Below are 19,709 nucleotides of genomic sequence, written 5' to 3'. Positions count from 1 at the left end.
TACAAGAATATAACTACTATAACACTGCCCCTATGTACAAGAATATAACTACTATAACACTGCCCCTATGTACAAGAATATAACTACTATAATACTGCCCCTATATACAAGAATATAACTACTATAATACTGCCCCTATATACAAGAATATAACTACTATAACACTGCCCCTATGTACAAGAATATAACTACTATAATACTGCCCCTATATACAAGAATATAACTGCTATAATACTGCCCCTATGTACAAGAATATAACTACTATAACCCAGGATATGGACAGGAGGCTGTTGTATATTGAGGTGTGATGTCACTGCTCCCGTTGACATCATCCATTCCTGGTCATACACTGGGGGATAAATAACCCGTGAGGTCACCGGAGTGCGGGATGACTGAGATCACTGCTGGTTTCTGGGGTCGGGTCCTTGGAGGATCCGGTTATTAACCCCTTCCCGACCCATGACGCCAAGTAGGCGTCATGAAAGTCGGTGCTAATCCGACCCATGACGCCTATGTGGCGTCATGGAAAGATCGCGTCCCTGCAGATCCGGTGAAAGGGTTAACTCCCATTTCACCTGATCTGCAGGGACAGGGGGAGTGGTAGTTTAGCCCAGGGGGGGTGGCTTCACCCCCCACCGTGGCTACGATCACTCTGATTGGCTGTTGAAAGTGAAACTGCCAATCAGAGCGATGTGTAATATTTCACCTATTATTACTGGTGAAATATTACAATCCAGCCCTGGCCGATGCTGCAATATCATCGGCCGTGGCTGGAAACACTAATGTCATATGGGGTATCACCGCACTCAGGACAAACTGGACAACAATATTTGGGGTCCAATTTCTCCTATTATCCTTGGCAAAATAGGAAATTCCAGGCTAAAAAAATCATTTTTGAGGAAAGAAAAATTATTTTTTATTTTCATGGCCCTGCATTATAAACTTCTGTGAAGCACCTGGGGGTTTAAAGTGCTCAGTATGCATCTAGATAAGTTCCTTGGGGCGTCCAGTTTCCAAAATGGGGTCACTTGTGGGGGAGCTCCAATGTTTAGGCACACGGGGGCTCTCCAAACGTGACATGGTGTCCGCTAACGATGGAGATAATTTTTCATTCAAAAAGTCAAATGGCGCTCCTTCCCTTCCGAGCCCTGCCGTGCGCCCAAACAGTGGTTTACCCCCACATATGAGGTATCAGCGTACTCAGGAGAAATTGCCCAACAAATTTTGTGGTTCAGTTTCTCTTTTTACCATTGGGAAAATAAAAAAATTGTTGCTAAAAGATAATTTTTGTGACTAAAAAGTTAAATGTTCATTTTTTCCTTCCATGTTGCTTCTGCTGCTGTGAAGCACCTGAAGGGTTAATAAACTTCTTGAATGTGGTTTTGAGCACCTTGAGGGGTGCAGTTTTTAGAATGGTGTCACTTTTGGGTATTTTCAGCCATATAGACCCCTCAAACTGACTTCAAATGTGAGGTGGTCCCTAAAAAAATGGTTTTGTAAATTTCGTTGTAAAAATGACAAATCGCTGGTCAAATTTTAACCCTTATAACTTCCTAACAAAAAAAAAATTTTATTTCCAAAATTGTGCTGATGTAAAGTAAACATGTGGGAAATGTTATTTATTAACTATTTTGTGTCACATAACTCTCTGGTTTAACAGAATAAAATTTCAAAATGTGAAAATTGCGAAATTTTCAAAATTTTCGCCAAATTTCCGTTTTTATCACAAATAAACGCAGAATTTATTGACCTAAATTTACCACTAACATGAAGCCCAATATGTCACGAAAAAACCGCTAGGGGTAGAGTACTCTACCAGAGACTGTGGACACAGACGGTCATCTCCAGCGTGGGTTACCTAGCCACTGCAGGCCCCACAATTTAGACGGACTTACATCTCTGTGCCCGTTGGCACTTTTTTCCATATGACTCCCCTGATGATTCTCCATGACCGGAGTTGAAACGCGTAGGGAGGAAGATTCTACGTTTCAAGAGGTTTTGGGACTCTGCCTTTATACACATTGGGTGGGCTGGTCCCTTAGAGCGAGGTCCATTTGGGGCCTGTCCTTGTCAGGACAGGAGTTACAGAGGGGTTACAGGGTAGACATACTACTTCAGCCCTGCCCCTCCTCATCTAATTGGATCTCTACTGTGTCGTACGGAAGTATACAGTGTCCGGCAGCTTGGGTGAGATCCAACCATTCTTTTTTATTGAGCACTGGTTCACCTGAGCACTTTGTATGTTTTTTTCGTTTGTGTCCTGTTGGATGTGCAGTTTTTAGCATTTAATATTAAAAGTTATGTTTTATTAGTAGAAATCCTGAGAAGATAAGTTTATTAAATTTACTGAATGAGGAGAATATTTCCATTGTGTTAGAGGTTTACATACAGGGGACGCTCACAGTGATGACATTTTTTGGGGAAAAATCCCGAATTCAGAGGCGACAAAGAAAAAAAAAACTATTAATTTGTTTGCTGCACCTTCTCTAGGTCCGCCATTAATGTGTCTGCTGCACCGTCTCCAGGTCCGCCATTAATGCGTGTGCTGCACCGTCCTTGCCAGCCCCCAGTGTGGGCCAATGTCCCCCATATAGAGAGGGTGATTGGCCCCCTACAGTGCGGGCGATGGACTCATACACAATACAGCACGGGTGATTGCCCCCCATTACAGCACGGGTGATTGCCCCCCATTACAGCACGGGTGATTGCCCCCCATTACAGCACGGGTGATTGCCCCCCATTACAGCACGGGTGATTGCCCCCCATTACAGCACGGGTGATTGCCCCCCATTACAGCACGGGTGATTGCCCCCCATTACAGCACGGGTGATTGCCCCCCATTACAGCACAGGGGATTGCCCCCCATTACAGCACAGGGGATTGCCCCCCATTACAGCACAGGGGATTGCCCCCCATTACAGCACAGGTGATTGCCCCCCATTACAGCACAGGTGATTGCCCCCCATTACAGCACAGGTGATTGCCCCCCCATTACAGCACGGGTGATTGCCCCCCATTACAGCACGGGTGATTGCCCCCCATTACAGCACGGGTGATTGCCCCCCATTACAGCACGGGTGATTGCCCCCCATTACAGCACGGGTGATTGCCCCCCATTACAGCACGGGTGATTGCCCCCCATTACAGCACGGGTGATTGCCCCCCATTACAGCACGGGTGATTGCCCCCCATTACAGCACGGGTGATTGCCCCCCATTACAGCACGGGTGATTGCCCCCCATTACAGCACGGGTGATTGCCCCCCATTACAGCACAGGGGATTGCCCCCCATTACAGCACAGGGGATTGCCCCCCATTACAGCACAGGGGATTGCCCCCCATTACAGCACAGGTGATTGCCCCCCATTACAGCACAGGTGATTGCCCCCCATTACAGCACAGGTGATTGCCCCCCCATTACAGCACAGGTGATTGCCCCCCATTACAGCACAGGTGATTGCCCCCCATTACAGCACGGGTGATTGCCCCCCATTACAGCACGGGTGATTGCCCCCCATTACAGCACGGGTGATTGCCCCCCATTACAGCACGGGTGATTGCCCCCCATTACAGCACAAGTGATTGCCCCCCATTACAGCACAGGTGATTGCCCCCCATTACAGCACGGGTGATTGCCCCCCATTACAGCACGGGTGATTGCCCCCCATTACACTACAGGTGATTGCCCCCCATTACAGCACAGGTGATTGCCCCCCATTACAGGCTCCCTCCTGCATTACACCAGAGCTGAATCTGGTCCTAGTGACAGCGGCATCTCCATCATGGCGGCCGATGGTCTCCTGGCAGCGGGGGCGACTGAAGACCCCCTGTGTGTCCTCCGCTGTCTGCGCCATAGCACATCAGTAGCGTTACCCCCATCGCAGCACAAGCATCGGGGGTCGCAGGGTGCGGTCCTGCCGGGCCCAGATATACACAATATACGGTAACCATGACGACACCTACGTCCCGACCGCTTCCTGGAACGTAAATAAATAATAACATTTTCACCTGATTTTTTGTATCATGAAAAAAATATATAAAAATTACAGAAGGCAAAAAGCTGCGACCTCGTACCGGGAGGAGAAGGGGACAAAGCGGAGAAACGCAGAGAACGGAAGATTCTAGAGAAATAATAGAAATATTTATAGAAAAATGAGAACAGGAAACATTACTGTAAAAACCAGAGGAAGCACTAATAATAATAATAGTAGTAATAATAGTAATGGTGGTAGAGCCCTGTACACACAGCAGTAATACCGCACGGGGGTCACCGGGGGCAGCCGTATACCGCGGTAATGCCGCACTCCCGGGGACGCTCGGTCTGCACCGGCCCGGAGGATCCCACCGTGAGAGCACGGGCCCCGCCGCTCACCTGCTGCCTCCTCCGGGGTCTCCTGGCTCCGCTGCCGCCGCTGTCCTGCTCGGTAGCCGCTGTCTCCGGTGTCAGGCCCTCCGCCGCCGCTGCCGGTATTAGTCCTGCGTGTGAGGCAAGTGCGCATGCGCAGTGGCCGAACCCCACGGACGCTTCTGGTAAGGGCTCGTCTAATGACAGACGCAGGACACGCGCTTTGACCCTCCGCGGCTCCTGTAGCGGACGCCATGTTAGTACTCCCCTGCGTTGTAGACGGGGATCCGCCATTATGGTACTCCCAGAGATTAACCTTGATCTTTTAATCCTCGTACAGAAATCGGTGATCCCAGTCGTTTGTTACATTCAGTGTTATCGCCAGTAAAAAAGCAGAGGAAACAGCGCCGCCTGCTGTCACCAACACGACATCGCATGGAGAACGCGGCCAGAAGAAGCGAGCGCCACCGCCTGGTGGAAAGAGCGCACAGCAGCGGGATGTTAACTGCTGTCAGGGCGCCACCTGCTGGTTCAGTTTAGGTAGTGTAAGCATCAGAGGGAAATCCACAAAGTGCAGAGGTCACAGGAGAGTAGAGAAGAGGCGGCCGACACCACAGGCAGCAGCCCCCCCCCCCCACAGATGCCCCCCCCCCCTACACCACAGAGGGCCCCCGACACCACAGAGGCAGCAGCCCCCACCCCCACAGAGGAGGGCCTCCCAACACCACAGAGGCAGCAGCCCACACCCCCCCACACCACAGAGGGGGGCCCAGCACCACCACAGAGGGGGGCCCAGCACCACCACAGAGGGGGGCCCAGCACCACCACAGAGAGGGGGCCCAGCACCACCACAGAGGGGGGGCCCAGCACCACCACAGAGAGGGGGCCCAGCACCACCACAGAGGGGGGGCCCAGCACCACCACAGAGAGGGGGCCCAGCACCACCACAGAGGGGGGGCCCAGCACCACCACAGAGGGGGGCCCAGCACCACCACAGAGGGGGGGCCCAGCACCACCACAGAGGGGGGGCCCAGCACCACCACAGAGAGGGGGCCCAGCACCACCACAGAGAGGGGGCCCAGCACCACCACAGAGGGGGGGCCCAGCACCACCACAGAGAGGGGGCCCAGCACCACCACAGAGGGGGGGCCCAGCACCACCACAGAGGGGGGCCCAGCACCACCACAGAGGGGGGGCCCAGCACCACCACAGAGGGGGGGCCCAGCACCACCACAGAGAGGGGGCCCAGCACCACCACAGAGAGGGGGCCCAGCACCACCACAGAGAGGGGGCCCAGCACCACCACAGAGAGGGGGCCCAGCACCACCACAGAGGGGGGGCCCAGCACCACCACAGAGGGGGGCCCAGCACCACCACAGAGGGGGGCCCAGCACCAGAGGCAGCAGCCCCCACACCCACAGAGGCGGGGCCCAGCACCACCACAGAGGCGGGGCCCAGCACCACCACAGAGGGGGGCCCAGCACCACCACAGAGGGGGGCCCAGCACCACCACAGAGGGGGGCCCAGCACCAGAGGCAGCAGCCCCCACACCCACAGAGGGGGCCCCAGCACCACCACAGAGGGGGGCCCAGCACCACCACAGAGGGGGGCCCAGCACCAGAGGCAGCAGCCCCCACACCCACAGAGGCGGGGCCCAGCACCACCACAGAGGGGGGGCCCAGCACCACCACAGAGGGGGGCCCAGCACCACCACAGAGGGGGGCCCAGCACCACCACAGAGGGGGGCCCAGCACCACCACAGAGGGGGGCCCAGCACCAGAGGCAGCAGCCCCCACACCCACAGAGGGGGCCCCAGCACCACCACAGAGGGGGGCCCAGCACCACCACAGAGGGGGGCCCAGCACCAGAGGCAGCAGCCCCCACACCCACAGAGGCGGGGCCCAGCACCACCACAGAGGGGGGGCCCAGCACCACCACAGAGGGGGGCCCAGCACCACCACAGAGGGGGGCCCAGCACCACCACAGAGGGGGGCCCAGCACCAGAGGCAGCAGCCCCCACACCCACAGAGGGGGCCCCAGCACCACCACAGAGGGGGGCCCAGCACCACCACAGAGGGGGGCCCAGCACCAGAGGCAGCAGCCCCCACACCCACAGAGGCGGGGCCCAGCACCACCACAGAGGCGGGGCCCAGCACCACCACAGAGGCGGGGCCCAGCACCAGAGGCAGCAGCCCCCACACCCACAGAGGCGGGGCCCAGCACCACCACAGAGGCGGGGCCCAGCACCAGAGGCAGCAGCCCCCACACCCACAGAGGCGGGGCCCAGCACCACCACAGAGGCGGGGCCCAGCACCAGAGGCAGCAGCCCCCACACCCACAGAGGCGGGGCCCAGCACCACCACAGAGGCGGGGCCCAGCACCACCACAGAGGCGGGGCCCAGCACCAGAGGCAGCAGCCCCCACACCCACAGAGGCGGGGCCCAGCACCACCACAGAGGCGGGGCCCAGCACCAGAGGCAGCAGCCCCCACACCCACAGAGGCGGGGCCCAGCACCACCACAGAGGCGGGGCCCAGCACCAGAGGCAGCAGCCCCCACACCCACAGAGGCGGGGCCCAGCAGCTGACAATCACTGTTCTCTGTAGAATGGACGTGAGCTCAATGTGTACAGAAGCCAATAGAATCAGAGCTGCAGTGTAGAGCAAGGGGGGGGGAGAACTGAGGCCGCCTGAAGCTTATTGGACGCTGGACAGCCAGTGATAACACTGCACAACAGTCCGCAGCTCCACAGAGGCATCATCTGACCTTCAGCCCGAGGCTCAAACCACCGATCTACTCGTCATAAAGATGAAACGTTGCCCCGACCTCCTGCTGCAGCAGCAGCAGCGCGAAACCTCTCTAAAGACACCAGAGTCCTCCAGCACCGAGGTGTAAAAAGGGGTTTATTTTTTTTTTGTTTTACAGAACATTTAATAATTTAAAAAAAATAAAATAAAATATGACCTTGTTACCATAATGAAGCCCACATCAACAGAGCCCCGCCCCCCACAGAGCAGGCAGAGCCCCGCCCCCCACAGAGCAGGCAGAGCCCCGCCCCCCACAGAGCAGGCAGAGCCCCGCCCCCCACAGAGCAGGCAGAGCCCCGCCCCCCACAGAGCAGGCAGAGCCCCGCCCCCCACAGAGCAGGCAGAGCCCCGCCCCCCACAGAGCAGGCAGAGCCCCGCCCCCGCAGAGCAGGCAGAGCCCCGCCCCCGCAGAGCAGGCAGAGCCCCGCCCCCACAGAGCAGGCAGAGTCACTAGGAGCCATAATTGGCTTCGTCGAAGGCCTTCCTCGCCCTCTTCAGCTCCTCATTCATGGTCAGTAGATCCTTCACTCTTGCGAACTTGCGCGGGTCCTTCCGGATCAGGAAGACGATGTCCTCCACCTGCACCCGGCCCTGCCGCCCGATAGACATGGCTTTATGGGTCTGGAAGAAGAAGAGTAGAATCAGGAGACAGAAGCGGCTGCTGCGGAGACCTCCACCCCCAGCACTGAGCATCACGGTCCATCATCGCCCTGCGCCCCCTCAGTGCCAGAGACCGCTCCTCGCTCCTGCGCCCGAAATCCAGGCTCTTCTTATGCTTCCTAAATGCCACAACAGCAGCAGGGGCGCAGCACTGAGGACAGCAGACTGGCCATCGGGCACTTCTGGCAAATGCCAGAAGGTCGGTGCCAGTAGTGGGCCGCTCGGTCCCCGCACGCTTTGCCACTGGGCCGACTCCCCCCCCACCAGCGCCGCCACATTCAACTATTTCAACTATTTTCTACTAGTTGAATGCAATGATGGAGGAGAGAGCGTCCGCTGTCGCTCCCTCTCCCATCATTCCCTGCTCTGCCTCTGACACTGCGGGTGCGCGATGACGTCATATCACCACGTACCTGCTGTGTACCGGGCAGACTGCAGCCACCGAGACCGGAGCCGGGAGCACGAGGATGAGAGGAGAAGAGAGGTGAGGAGAGTGGGGGTTTAATCAGTATATCAATGAGTGATAACTGGATCATGGGGCTATGGGGGGGGCTACATTCTACGGGGGGGGGGGGCTGCATTACATTCTACGGGGGGGGCTGCATTACATTCTACGGGGGGGGGGGGCTGCATTACATTCCACGGGGGGGCTGCATTGCATTCTACGTGGGGGGGCTGCATTACATTCTACGGGGGGGGGGGGGGGCTGCATTACATTCTACGGGGGGGGGGCTGCAATACATTCTACGGGGGGGGGGGCTGCATTACATTCCACGGGGGGGCTGCATTACATTCTACGTGGGGGGGCTGCATTACATTCTACGGGGGGGGGGGGGCTGCATTACATTCTACGGGGGGGGCTGCAATACATTCTACGGGGGGGGGGGGCTGCATTACATTCCACGGGGGGGCTGCATTACATTCTACGTGGGGGGGCTGCATTACATTCTACGGGGGGGGGGCTGCATTACATTCTACGGGGGGGGGGGCTGCATTACATTCTACGGGGGGGGGGCTGCATTACATTCTACGGGGGGGCTGCATTACATTCTACGGGGGGGCTGCATTACATTCTACGGGGGGGCTGCATTACATTCTACGGGGGGGCTGCATTACATTCTACGGGGGGGCTGCATTACATTCTACGGGGGGGCTGCATTACATTCTACGGGGGGGCTGCATTACATTCTACGGGGGGGCTGCATTACATTCTACGGGGGGGCTGCATTACATTCTACGGGGGGGCTGCATTACATTCTACGGGGGGGCTGCATTACATTCTACGGGGGGGCTGCATTACATTCTACGGGGGGGCTGCATTACATTCTACGGGGGGGCTGCATTACATTCTACGGGGGGCTGCATTACATTCTACGGGGGGCTGCATTACATTCTACGGGGGGCTGCATTACATTCTACGGGGGGGCTGCATTACATTCTACGGGGGGGCTGCATTACATTCTACGGGGGGGCTGCATTACATTCTACGGGGGGGGCTGCATTACATTCTACGGGGGGGGCTGCATTACATTCTACGGGGGGGCTGCATTACATTCTACGGGGGGGCTGCATTACATTCTACGGGGGGGGCTGCATTACATTCTACGGGGGGGGCTGCATTACATTCTACGGGGGGGCTGCATTACATTCTACGGGGGGGCTGCATTACATTCTACGGGGGGGCTGCATTACATTCTACGGGGGGGCTGCATTACATTCTACGGGGGGGGCTGCATTACATTCTACGGGGGGGCTGCATTACATTCTACGGGGGGGCTGCATTACATTCTACGGGGGGGCTGCATTACATTCTACGGGGGGCTGCATTACATTCTACGGGGGGGCTGCATTACATTCTACGGGGGGGCTGCATTACATTCTACGGGGGGGCTGCATTACATTCTACGGGGGGGCTGCATTACATTCTACGGGGGGGCTGCATTACATTCTACGGGGGGGCTGCATTACATTCTACGGGGGGGCTGCATTACATTCTACGGGGGGGCTGCATTACATTCTACGGGGGGGCTGCATTACATTCTACGGGGGGGCTGCATTACATTCTACGGGGGGGCTGCATTACATTCTACGGGGGGGCTGCATTACATTCTACGGGGGGGCTGCATTACATTCTACGGGGGGGCTGCATTACATTCTACGGGGGGGCTGCATTACATTCTACGGGGGGGCTGCATTACATTCTACGGGGGGGCTGCATTACATTCTACGGGGGGGCTGCATTACATTCTACGGGGGGGCTGCATTACATTCTACGGGGGGGCTGCATTACATTCTACGGTGGGGCTGCATTACATTCTACGGGGGGGCTGCATTACATTCTACGGGGGGGCTGCATTACATTCTACGGGGGGGCTGCATTACATTCTACGGGGGGGCTGTATTACATTCTACGGGGGGGCTGTATTACATTCTACGGGGGGGCTGTATTACATTCTACGGGGGGGCTGTATTACATTCTACGGGGGGGCTGTATTACATTCTACGGGGGGGGCTGTATTACATTCTACGGGGGGGCTGTATTACATTCTACGGGGGGGCTGTATTACATTCTACGGGGGGGCTGTATTACATTCTACGGGGGGGCTGTATTACATTCTACGAGGGGGCTGTATTACATTCTACGGGGGGGGCTGTATTACATTCTACGGGGGGGCTGTATTACATTCTACGGGGGGGCTGTATTACATTCTACGGGGGGGCTGTATTACATTCTACGGGGGGGGCTGTATTACATTCTACGGGGGGGCTGTATTACATTCTACGGGGGGGCTGTATTACATTCTACGGGGGGGGGGGGGGGTTGCTGTATTACATTCTATTGATGTCTCCGCTCTTCAGAGTCACCGGGTCTCGTGCTGCGCAGCGGAACCAACAGTGGCTGTAGGCAAAGTGTATGGAGCATCAGAATGAGGTTCCACAATCCTTCATTATCTACGAGATCCAGTTATGGAGGTAAAGTAGCGGCTTTTCTTGGTACTAAAAGCCATAAATATCACTGAGCTGCATTACATTCTATGGGGGCTGTGCTGTAATGCTGGATACAGCGGTGATTATATGTTATATAGTCGTGTTCCCCTCACTTCTTATAACCTACAAGTCTGCACAGATATTAAACAGTCACACGTGGGCCTGTGTGACTGCAAATGCCAAGGATGAATGTTAGTCCCAGTCCGGCCCTGGAGAACGGCCCCGGTGTGTACGAGTCGCACTGTGTATGTAGATGCCCCCAGGTCTCATTACCCCCCGTACACTGCGCACCCCACAGGGAACAGACACAAATCTGGATGATTCAGTCATATTCTACATGGAGCCGGAATCTACAGGAGGCCTCAGTAACATCACTACAGGCAGGTGAGGAAGCGGCACTGCGCGCTCCGCAGACGTCGCCTCCACCCGCGCAGGTGGCAGAAAGCCGCCAGGAGCCACGGGTTATTGATAAATGTCAGCACAGCTCACCCCCAGAATGCTCTGCATCCGCCAGCACAGCTCACCCCCAGAATGCTCTGCATCCGCCAGCACAGCTCACCCCCAGAATGCTCTGCACCCGCCAGCACAGCTCACCCCCAGAATGCTCTGCACCCGCCAGCACAGCTCACCCCCAGAATGCTCTGCACCCGCCAGCACAGCTCACCCCCAGAATGCTCTGCACCCGCCAGAACAGCTCACCCCCAGAATGCTCTGCACCCGCCAGCACAGCTCACCCCCAGAATGCTCTGCACCCGCCAGGACAGCTCACCCCCAGAATGCTCTGCACCCGCCAGGACAGCTCACCCCCAGAATGCTCTGCACCCGCCAGGACAGCTCACCCCCAGAATGCTCTGCACCCGCCAGGACAGCTCACCCCCAGAATGCTCTGCACCCGCCAGCACAGCTCACCCCCAGAATGCTCTGCATCCGCCAGCACAGCTCACCCCCAAAATGCTCTGCACCCACCAGGACAGCTCACCCCCAGAATGCTCTGCACCCGCCAGCACAGCTCACCTCAAGAATGCTCTGCACCCGCCAGCACAGCTCACCCCCAGAATGCTCTGCACCCGCCAGCACAGCTCACCCCCAGAATGCTCTGCACCCGCCAGCACAGCTCACCCCCAGAATGCTCTGCACCCGCCAGCACAGCTCACCCCCAGAATGCTCTGCACCCGCCAGCACAGCTCACCCCCAGAATGCTCTGCACCCGCCAGCACAGCTCACCCCCAGAATGCTCTGCACCCACCAGCACAGCTCACCCCCAGAATGCTCTGCACCCGCCAGCACAGCTCACCCCCAGAATGCTCTGCACCCGATAGCACAGCTCACCCCCAGAATGCTCTGCACCCGCCAGCACAGCTCACCCCCAGAATGCTCTGCACCCGCCAGCACAGCTCACCCCCAGAATGCTCTGCACCCGCCAGCACAGCTCACCCCCAGAATGCTCTGCACCCGCCAGCACAGCTCACCCCCAGAATGCTCTGCACCCGCCAGCACAGCTCACCCCCAGAATGCTCTGCACCCACCAGCACAGCTCACCTCAAGAATGCTCTGCACCCGCCAGCACAGCTCACCCCCAGAATGCTCTGCACCCGCCAGCACAGCTCACCCCCAGAATGCTCTGCACCCGCCAGTACAGCTCACCCCCAGAATGCTCTGCACCCGCCAGCACAGCTCACCCCCAGAATGCTCTGCACCCACCAGCACAGCTCACCCCCAGAATACTCTGCACCCACCAGCACAGCTCACCCCCAGAATGCTCTGCACCCGCCAGCACAGCTCACCCCCAGAATGCTCTGCACCCACCAGCACAGCTCACCCCCAGAATACTCTGCACCCGCCAGCACAGCTCACCCCCAGAATGCTCTGCACCCGCCAGCACAGCTCACCCCCAGAATACTCTGCACCCACCAGCACAGCTCACCCCCAGAATACTCTGCACCCGCCAACACAGCTGACCCCCGTGGCCCCCCATCTGCTGAGCTCCGCACCCCGCGGCCCCCCCCATCTGCCGAGCTCCGCACCCCGCCATCAGCCGTGTCCTCACCATCTCTGTGATGAACTCGATCACCAGATCTTCCAGGATGTCCACGGACTCGGTGTAGGGATTCTGATCGTCCCCGAAGCCGTACATCATACACCGCACTGCGGAGAAGAGACGGCGGTGAGCGGTGGAGGCTCCGGCTCTACGGATACAGGCAGGATACACAACATGGGGTCTACACCACCAGCTGGGGGAACTACAACTCCCAGCACGGCCGGACCCCGCGCCTCAGAGCAGGACCAGCCCCGGTCTGTGCTTTATGGCAGCGCTGGGAATACAGGTGACCGGTCTCACAGCACTGCCATAAAGCATTACCACACAGGAGCATGCTGGGAGTTGTAGTTCTCAGCGCCCCCATCCAGCAGAGGACGGGGGACACGGCGGACAGTGGCACTTACGCTCTTTGGAGAACAGCCGCTTCCTGCGTCCTCCGCCGCCCTCCGCTCCTCCCGCCGGGTCGTCAGTCTCCTCCTCAAACTACAAAGAAAGTGATTAGAAGTCAGAAGAAAACAATCACGGGACGTGCAGAAAACCGAGGGAGGAGACATGCTGGGACTTATGGTTCTACAGACGGACCTCCCCCAAACAGAAACACAAGAAACAAACATTGTCACCCCATTATTCCGCTCACCGGCTGATCTTCGTCCTCATCCGCCATCTTACCGTCTTCAAGAAACAACTTCCGGGAGCACCAATATGGCGCCGGTAAACAGGAAGTGGACCTCTCCCACCATGTCAATGTCAAGCGACGGCACGTGATCCAACGTCAAACACCACGTGACCGCGCGGCGCCTCAGTTTAAAATTAACTGCTGGAAACGACGAAATAAAGAAAAAGACAGAAACAGCGACGGTGAGAACGGGAGAAAGGAAGGAAGGAAGGAAGGGAGCCGGGAGAGAGCGGAGCCGGGAGGAAGGAAGGAAGGAAGGAAGCCGGGAGAGGGAGCGGAGCCGGGAGGAAGCGGAGACGGGAGGGAGCGGAGCCGGGAGGAAGGAAGGGAGCGGAGCCGGGAGGGAGCGGAGCCGGGGGAGGGAGCGGAGCCGGGAGGAAGGAAGGAAGGGAGCGGAGCCGGGAGGGAGCGGAGCCGGGAGAAGGGGAGCCGGGAGGGAGCGGGGCCGGGAGGGAGCGGAGCCGGGAGGGTGCGGAGCCGGGAGCTTCCCCCTGATAGTGAGGAGCCGGGGGGGAGCGGAGCCGGGAGCTGCCCCCTGATAGTGAGGAGCCGGGAGCTGCCCCCTGATAGTGAGGAGCCGGGAGCTGCCCCCTGATAGTGAGGAGCCGGAGGGAGCGGGGCCGGGAGCTGCCCCCTGATAGTGAGGAGCCGGGGGGGAGCGGAGCCGGGAGCTGCCCCCTGATAGTGAGGAGCCGGGGGGGAGCGGAGCCGGGAGCTGCCCCCTGATAGTGAGGAGCCGGGGGGGAGCGGAGCCGGGAGCTGCCCCCTGATAGTGAGGAGCCGGGGGGGAGCGGAGCCGGGAGCTGCCGCCTGATAGTGAGGAGCCGGGAGGGAGCGTGGCCAGGAGCTGCCCCCTGGTAGTGAGGAGCCGGGGGGGAGCGGAGCCGGGAGCTGCCCCCTGATAGTGAGGAGCCGGGGGGGAGCGAGGGAGCTGCCCCCTGATAGTGAGGAGCCGGGGGGGAGCGAGGGAGCTGCCCCCTGATAGTGAGGAGCCGGGAGGGAACGGGGCCGGGAGCTGCCCCCTGATAGTGAGGAGCCGGGAGCTGCCCCCTGATAGTGAGGAGCCGGGGGGGAGCGGAGCCGGGAGCTGCCCCCTGATAGTGAGGAGCCGGGAGGGAGCGGAGCCGGGAGCTGCCGCCTGATAGTGAGGAGCCGGGAGGGAGCGTGGCCAGGAGCTGCCCCCTGGTAGTGAGGAGCCGGGGGGGAGCGGAGCCGGGAGCTGCCCCCTGATAGTGAGGAGCCGGGGGGGAGCGAGGGAGCTGCCCCCTGATAGTGAGGAGCCGGGGGGGAGCGAGGGAGCTGCCCCCTGATAGTGAGGAGCCGGGAGGGAACGGGGCCGGGAGCTGCCCCCTGATAGTTCGGAGCCGGGAGCTGCCCCCTGATAGTGAGGAGCCGGGGGGGAGCGGAGCCGGGAGCTGCCCCCTGATAGTGAGGAGCCGGGGGGGAGCGGAGCCGGGAGCTGCCCCCTGATAGTGAGGAGCCGGGGGGGAGCGGAGCCGGGAGCTGCCCCCTGATAGTGAGGAGCCGGGGGGGAGCGGAGCCGGGAGCTGCCCCCTGATAGTGAGGAGCCGGGAGGGAGCGGAGCCGGGAGCTGCCGCCTGATAGTGAGGAGCCGGGAGGGAGCGTGGCCAGGAGCTGCCCCCTGGTAGTGAGGAGCCGGGGGGGAGCGGAGCCGGGAGCTGCCCCCTGATAGTGAGGAGCCCGGATGGAGCGTGGCCGGGAGCTGCCCCCTGATAGTGAGGAGCCGGGAGGGAGCGGAGCCGGGAGCTGCCCCCTGATAGTGAGGAGCCGGGGGGGAGCGGAGCCGGGAGCTGCCCCCTGATAGTGAGGAGCCGGGAGCTGCCCCCTGATAGTGAGGAGCCCGGATGGAGCGTGGCCGGGAGCTGCCCCCTGATAGTGAGGAGCCGGGGGGGAGCAGAGCCGGGAGCTGCTCCCTGATAGTGAGGAGCCGGGAGGGAGCGGGGCCGGGAGCTGCCCCCTGATAGTGAGGAGCCGGGAGGGAGCGGGGCCGGGAGCTGCCCCCTGATAGTGAGGAGCCAGAGGGAGCGGGGATGGGAGCTGCCCCCTGATAGTGAGGAGGAGGGAGCGGAGCCGGGAGCTGCCCCCTGATAGTGAGGAGCCGGGAGGGAGCGGGGCCAGGAGCTGCCCCCTGATAGTGAGGAGCCGGGAGGGAGCGGGGCCGGGAGCTGCCCCCTGATAGTGAGGAGCCAGAGGGAGCGGGGCCGGGAGCTGCCCCCTGATAGTGAGGAGCCAGAGGGAGCGGGGATGGGAGCTGCCCCCTGATAGTGAGGAGGAGGGAGCGGAGCCGGGAGCTGCCCCCTGATAGTGAGGAGCCGGGAGGGAGCGGGGCCAGGAGCTGCCCCCTGATAGTGAGGAGCCGGGAGGGAGCGGGGCCAGGAGCTGCCCCCTGATAGTGAGGAGCGGGGATGGGAGCTGCCCCCTGATAGTGAGGAGGAGGGAGCGGAGCCGGGAGCTGCCCCCTGATAGTGAGGAGCCGGGAGGGAGCGGGGCCGGGAGCTGCCCCCTGATAGTGAGGAGCCCGGGAGGGAGCGGGGCCGGGAGCTGCCACCTGATAGTGAGGAGCCGGGAGGGAGCGGGGCATGGGAGCTGCCCCCTGATAGTGATGAGTCCGGGAGGGAGCGGGGCCGGGAGCTTCCCCCTGATAGTGAGGAGCCCGGAGGGAGCGGAGCCGGGAGCTGCCCCCTGATAGTGAGGAGCCCGGAGGGAGCGGAGCCGGGAGCTGCCCCCTGATAGTGAGGAGCCGGGAGGGAGCGGGGCCGGGAGCTGCCCCCTGATAGTGAGGAGCCTGGAGGGAGCGGGGTCAGGAGCTGCCCCCTGATAGTGAGGAGCCAGAGGGAGCGGAGCTGGGAGCTGCCCCCTGATAGTGAGGAGCCGGGAGGGAGCGGGGCCGGGAGCTGCCCCCTGATAGGGAGGAGCCGGGAGGGAGCAGGGCTGGGAGCTGCCCCCTGGTAGTGAGGAGGGAGAGGGGCCGGGAGCTGCCCCCTGATAGTGAGGAGCCCGGGATGGAGCGGGGCCGGGAGCTGCCCCCTGAAAGTGAGGAGCCGGGAGGGAGCGGGGCCGGGAGCTGCCCCCTGATAGTGAGGAGCCCGGGAGGGAGCGGGGCCGGGAGCTGCCCCCTGATAGTGAGGAGCCGGGAGGGAGCTGGGGAGAGAGCTGCCCCCTGATAGTGAGGGGCCGGGAGGGAGCGGGGGAGGGAGCTGCCCCCTGATAATGAGGAGCCCGGAGGGAGCTGGGCCAGGAGCTGCCGCCTGATAGAGAGGAGCCGGGAGGGAGCGGGGCCGGGAGCTGCCCCCTGATAGTGAGGAGCCCGGATGGAGCGGGGCTGGGAGATGCCCCCTGGTAGTGAGGAGCCGGGAGCGGAGCCGGGAGCTGCCCCCTGATAGTGAGGAGCCCGGAGGGAGCGGGGTCGGGAGCTGCCCCCTGATAGTGAGGAGCCAGAGGGAGCGGAGCTGGGAGCTGCTCCCTGATAGTGAGGAGCCCGGATGGAGCGGGGCTGGGAGCTGCCCCCTGGTAGTGAGGAGGGAGAGGGGCCGGGAGCTGCCCCCTGATAGTGAGGAGCCGGGAAGGATCGGGGCCGGGAGCTGCCCCCTGATAGTGAGGAGCCGGGAGGGAGCGGGGCCGGGAGCTGCCCCCTGATAGTGAGGAGCCAGAGGGAGCGGAGCCGGGAGCTGCCCCCTGATAGTGAGGAGCCAGAGGGAGCGGGGCCGGGAGCTGCCGCCTGATAGTGAGGAGCCCGGAGGGAGCGGGGCGGGAGGTAGCGGGGACGGGAGCTGCCCCCTGATAGTGAGGAGCCGGGAGGGAGTGGAGCCGGGAGCTGCCCCCTGATAGTGAGGAGCCCGGGAGGGAGCGGGGCTGGGAGCTGCCCCCTGATAGTGAGGAGCCGGGAGGGAGCGGGGGAGGGAGCTGCCCCCTGATAGTGAGGAGCCGGGAGGGTGCGGGCCGGGAGCTGCCCCCTGATAGTGAGGAGCTGGGAGGGAGCGGGGCCGGGAGCTGCCCCCTGATAGTGAGGAGCCCGGGAGGGAGCGGGGCCGGGAGCTGCCCCCTGATAGTGAGGAGCCCGGGAGGGAGCGGGGTCGGGAGCTGCCCCCTGATAGTGAGGAGCCCGGGAGGGAGCGGGGCCGGGAGCTGCCCCCTGATAGTGAGGAGCCGGGAGGGAGCAGGGCCGGGAGCTGCCCCCTGATAATGAGGAGTCCGGGAGGGAGCGGGGCCGGGAGCTGCCCCCCTGATAGTGAGGAGCCGGGAGGGAGCGGGGAGAGAGCTGCCCCCTGATAGTGAGGGGCCTGGAGGGAGCGGGGGAGGGAGCTGCCCCCTGATAGTGAGGAGCCAGAGGGAGCGGAGCCGTGAGCTGCTCCCTGATAGTGAGGAGCCGGGAGGGAGCGGGGCCGGGAGCTGCCCCCTGATAGTGAGGAGCCGGGAGGGAGCGGGGCCGGGAGCTGCCCCCTGATAGTGAGGAGCCAGAGGGAGCGGAGCCGGGAGCTGCCCCCTGATAGTGAGGAGCGGGGCCGGGAGCTGCCCCCTGATAGTGAGGAGCCGGGAGGGAGCTGGGCCGGGAGCTGCCCCCTGATAGTGAGGAGCCAGAGGGAGCGTGGCCGGGAGCTGCCCCCTGATAGTGAGGAGCCGGGAGGGAGCGGGGCCGGGAGCTGCCCCGTGATAGTGAGGAGCCGGGAGGGAGCGGGGCCGGGAGCTGCCCCCTGATAGTGAGGAGCCAGAGGGAGCGGAGCCGGGAGCTGCCCCCTGATAGTGAGGAGCCGGGAGCTGCCCCCTGATAGTGAGGAGCCGGGAGCGGGGCCGGGAGCTGCCGCCTGATAGTGAGGAGCCCGGAGGGAGCGGGTTGGGAGGGAGCTGCCCCCTGATAGTGAGGAGCCGGGAGGGAGCGGAGCCGGGAGCTGCCCCCTGATAGTGAGGAGCCCGGGAGGGAGCGGGGCCGGGAGCTGCCCCCTGATAGTGAGGAGCCCGGGAGGGAGCGGGGCCGGGAGCTGCCCCCTGATAGTGAGGAGCCGGGAGGGAGCGGGGCCTGGAGCTGCCCCCCGATAGTGAGGAGCCCGGGAGGGAGCGGGGCCGGGAGCTGCCCCCTGATAGTGAGGAGCCCGGGAGGGAGCGGGGCCGGGAGCTGCCCCCTGATAGTGAGGAGCCCGGGAGGGAGCGGGGCCGGGAGCTGCCCCCTGATAGTGAGGAGCCGGGAGGGAGCGGGGCCTGGAGCTGCCCCCTGATAGTGAGGGGCCGGGAGGGAGCGGGGGAGGGAGCTGCCCCCTGATAGTGAGGAGCTGGGAGGGAGCGGGGCCGGGAGCTTCCCCCTGATAGGAGCTGGGCCGGGAGCTGCCCCCTGATAGTGAGGAGCCCGGGAGGGATCGGGGCCGTGAGCTGCCCCCTTATAGTGAGTGGCCGGGAGGGAGCGGGGGAGGGAGCTGCCCCCTGATAGTGAGGAGCTGGGAGGATGCGGGCCGGGAGCTGCCCCCTGATAGTGAGGAGCCCGGGAGGGAGCGGAGCCGGGAGCTGCCCCCTGATAGTGAGGAGCCGGGAGGGAGCGGGGTCGGGAGCTGCCCCCTGATAGTGAGGGGCCCGGGAGGGAGCGGGGCCGGGAGCTGCCCCCTGGTAGTGAGGAGTCCGCCGGGAGCTGACCCTCTATTCTTGGCCTCTCCCCTCCTCCAGTTTTCAGATCGTTGATGTTCTCTCTTCTTTCTGCAGGAACCATGCGGAAGAGCTCGGTCTCTAGCAGGCAGTCCCTGCAGCCTCTGCGGGTCCAGGACACCAACCGCACGGGTCTCACCACGCCCCAGACGTAAGTGCTGCTGCAGAACTGTTTTATCCTGGTCAGAGATGTATTTGCAAAATCTAAAGGAGTCTCACAGTTATCATAGTGAACCTCAAGGACCTCACTCTTGTAACTTCTACATGACCCCTATGCAGTGGGGACCCCCCTGCTGTGAAAAGTAATTAAAGTTGTTTATGTGATGGATTGCAGATCAGGCACCGCTGACAGAGGCATTTGTGAGATGACGGACTTAGGGCGCCCCCCCCACCAATATCACCCTTGGCCTCACTGTGACCACAAATACAAGCAGACTGCCTGAGTTAAAGATCCAGTATTCATTTTTGAAATTTTATGAACTGTATAGACATTGTCTTACAACACATGGCACTCGTGGCAGCACCTCCAAAGAAATATCTGTCAGAT

The 19,709-nt window shown here is 61.3% G+C and overlaps 4 protein-coding genes across 4 annotated transcripts in view; 1 reads left to right on the top strand and 3 right to left on the bottom strand.

Moving 5' to 3' along the window:
- KPNA1 (karyopherin subunit alpha 1) overlaps positions 1-4,530 on the bottom strand; it is a 47,998-nt gene extending 43,468 nt beyond the window's left edge. The window contains exon 1 of the mRNA XM_069760513.1: positions 4,373-4,530. Coding sequence (XP_069616614.1) covers positions 4,373-4,499 — 127 coding nt within the window. The 5' untranslated portion in view covers positions 4,500-4,530. The remainder of the gene's footprint in view (positions 1-4,372) is intronic.
- Positions 4,531-7,513: 2,983 nt separating this feature from the next.
- On the bottom strand, positions 7,514-13,602 carry TAF13 (TATA-box binding protein associated factor 13). The gene is made up of 4 exons (XM_069760511.1): positions 13,475-13,602; positions 13,242-13,320; positions 12,847-12,944; positions 7,514-7,772 (listed from the first exon to the last, which is right to left on the bottom strand). Exons 1-4 carry the CDS (start codon positions 13,499-13,501, stop codon positions 7,602-7,604), a joined length of 375 nt encoding a protein of 124 aa, XP_069616612.1. The 5' UTR covers positions 13,502-13,602; the 3' UTR covers positions 7,514-7,601.
- NDC80 (NDC80 kinetochore complex component) overlaps positions 13,593-19,709 on the top strand; it is a 40,362-nt gene continuing 34,245 nt past the window's right edge. Inside the window, exons 1-2 of the mRNA XM_069760510.1 lie at positions 13,593-13,695; positions 19,220-19,313. Coding sequence (XP_069616611.1) covers positions 19,225-19,313 — 89 coding nt within the window. The 5' untranslated portion in view covers positions 13,593-13,695; positions 19,220-19,224. The remainder of the gene's footprint in view (positions 13,696-19,219; positions 19,314-19,709) is intronic.
- LOC138671519 (collagen alpha-2(I) chain-like) lies at positions 16,335-19,226 on the bottom strand. Its single transcript, XM_069759694.1, has one exon. The coding sequence runs from the start codon at positions 19,224-19,226 to the stop codon at positions 16,335-16,337; it is 2,892 nt and encodes a 963-aa protein (XP_069615795.1).

Source organism: Ranitomeya imitator, chromosome 3 (genome assembly GCF_032444005.1).
Source record: "Ranitomeya imitator isolate aRanImi1 chromosome 3, aRanImi1.pri, whole genome shotgun sequence".
Classification (NCBI taxonomy): Eukaryota; Metazoa; Chordata; class Amphibia; order Anura; family Dendrobatidae; genus Ranitomeya; species Ranitomeya imitator.
Note: the sequence above shows the minus strand (reverse complement) of the source record. Positions and strands in the feature narration are given on the sequence as shown.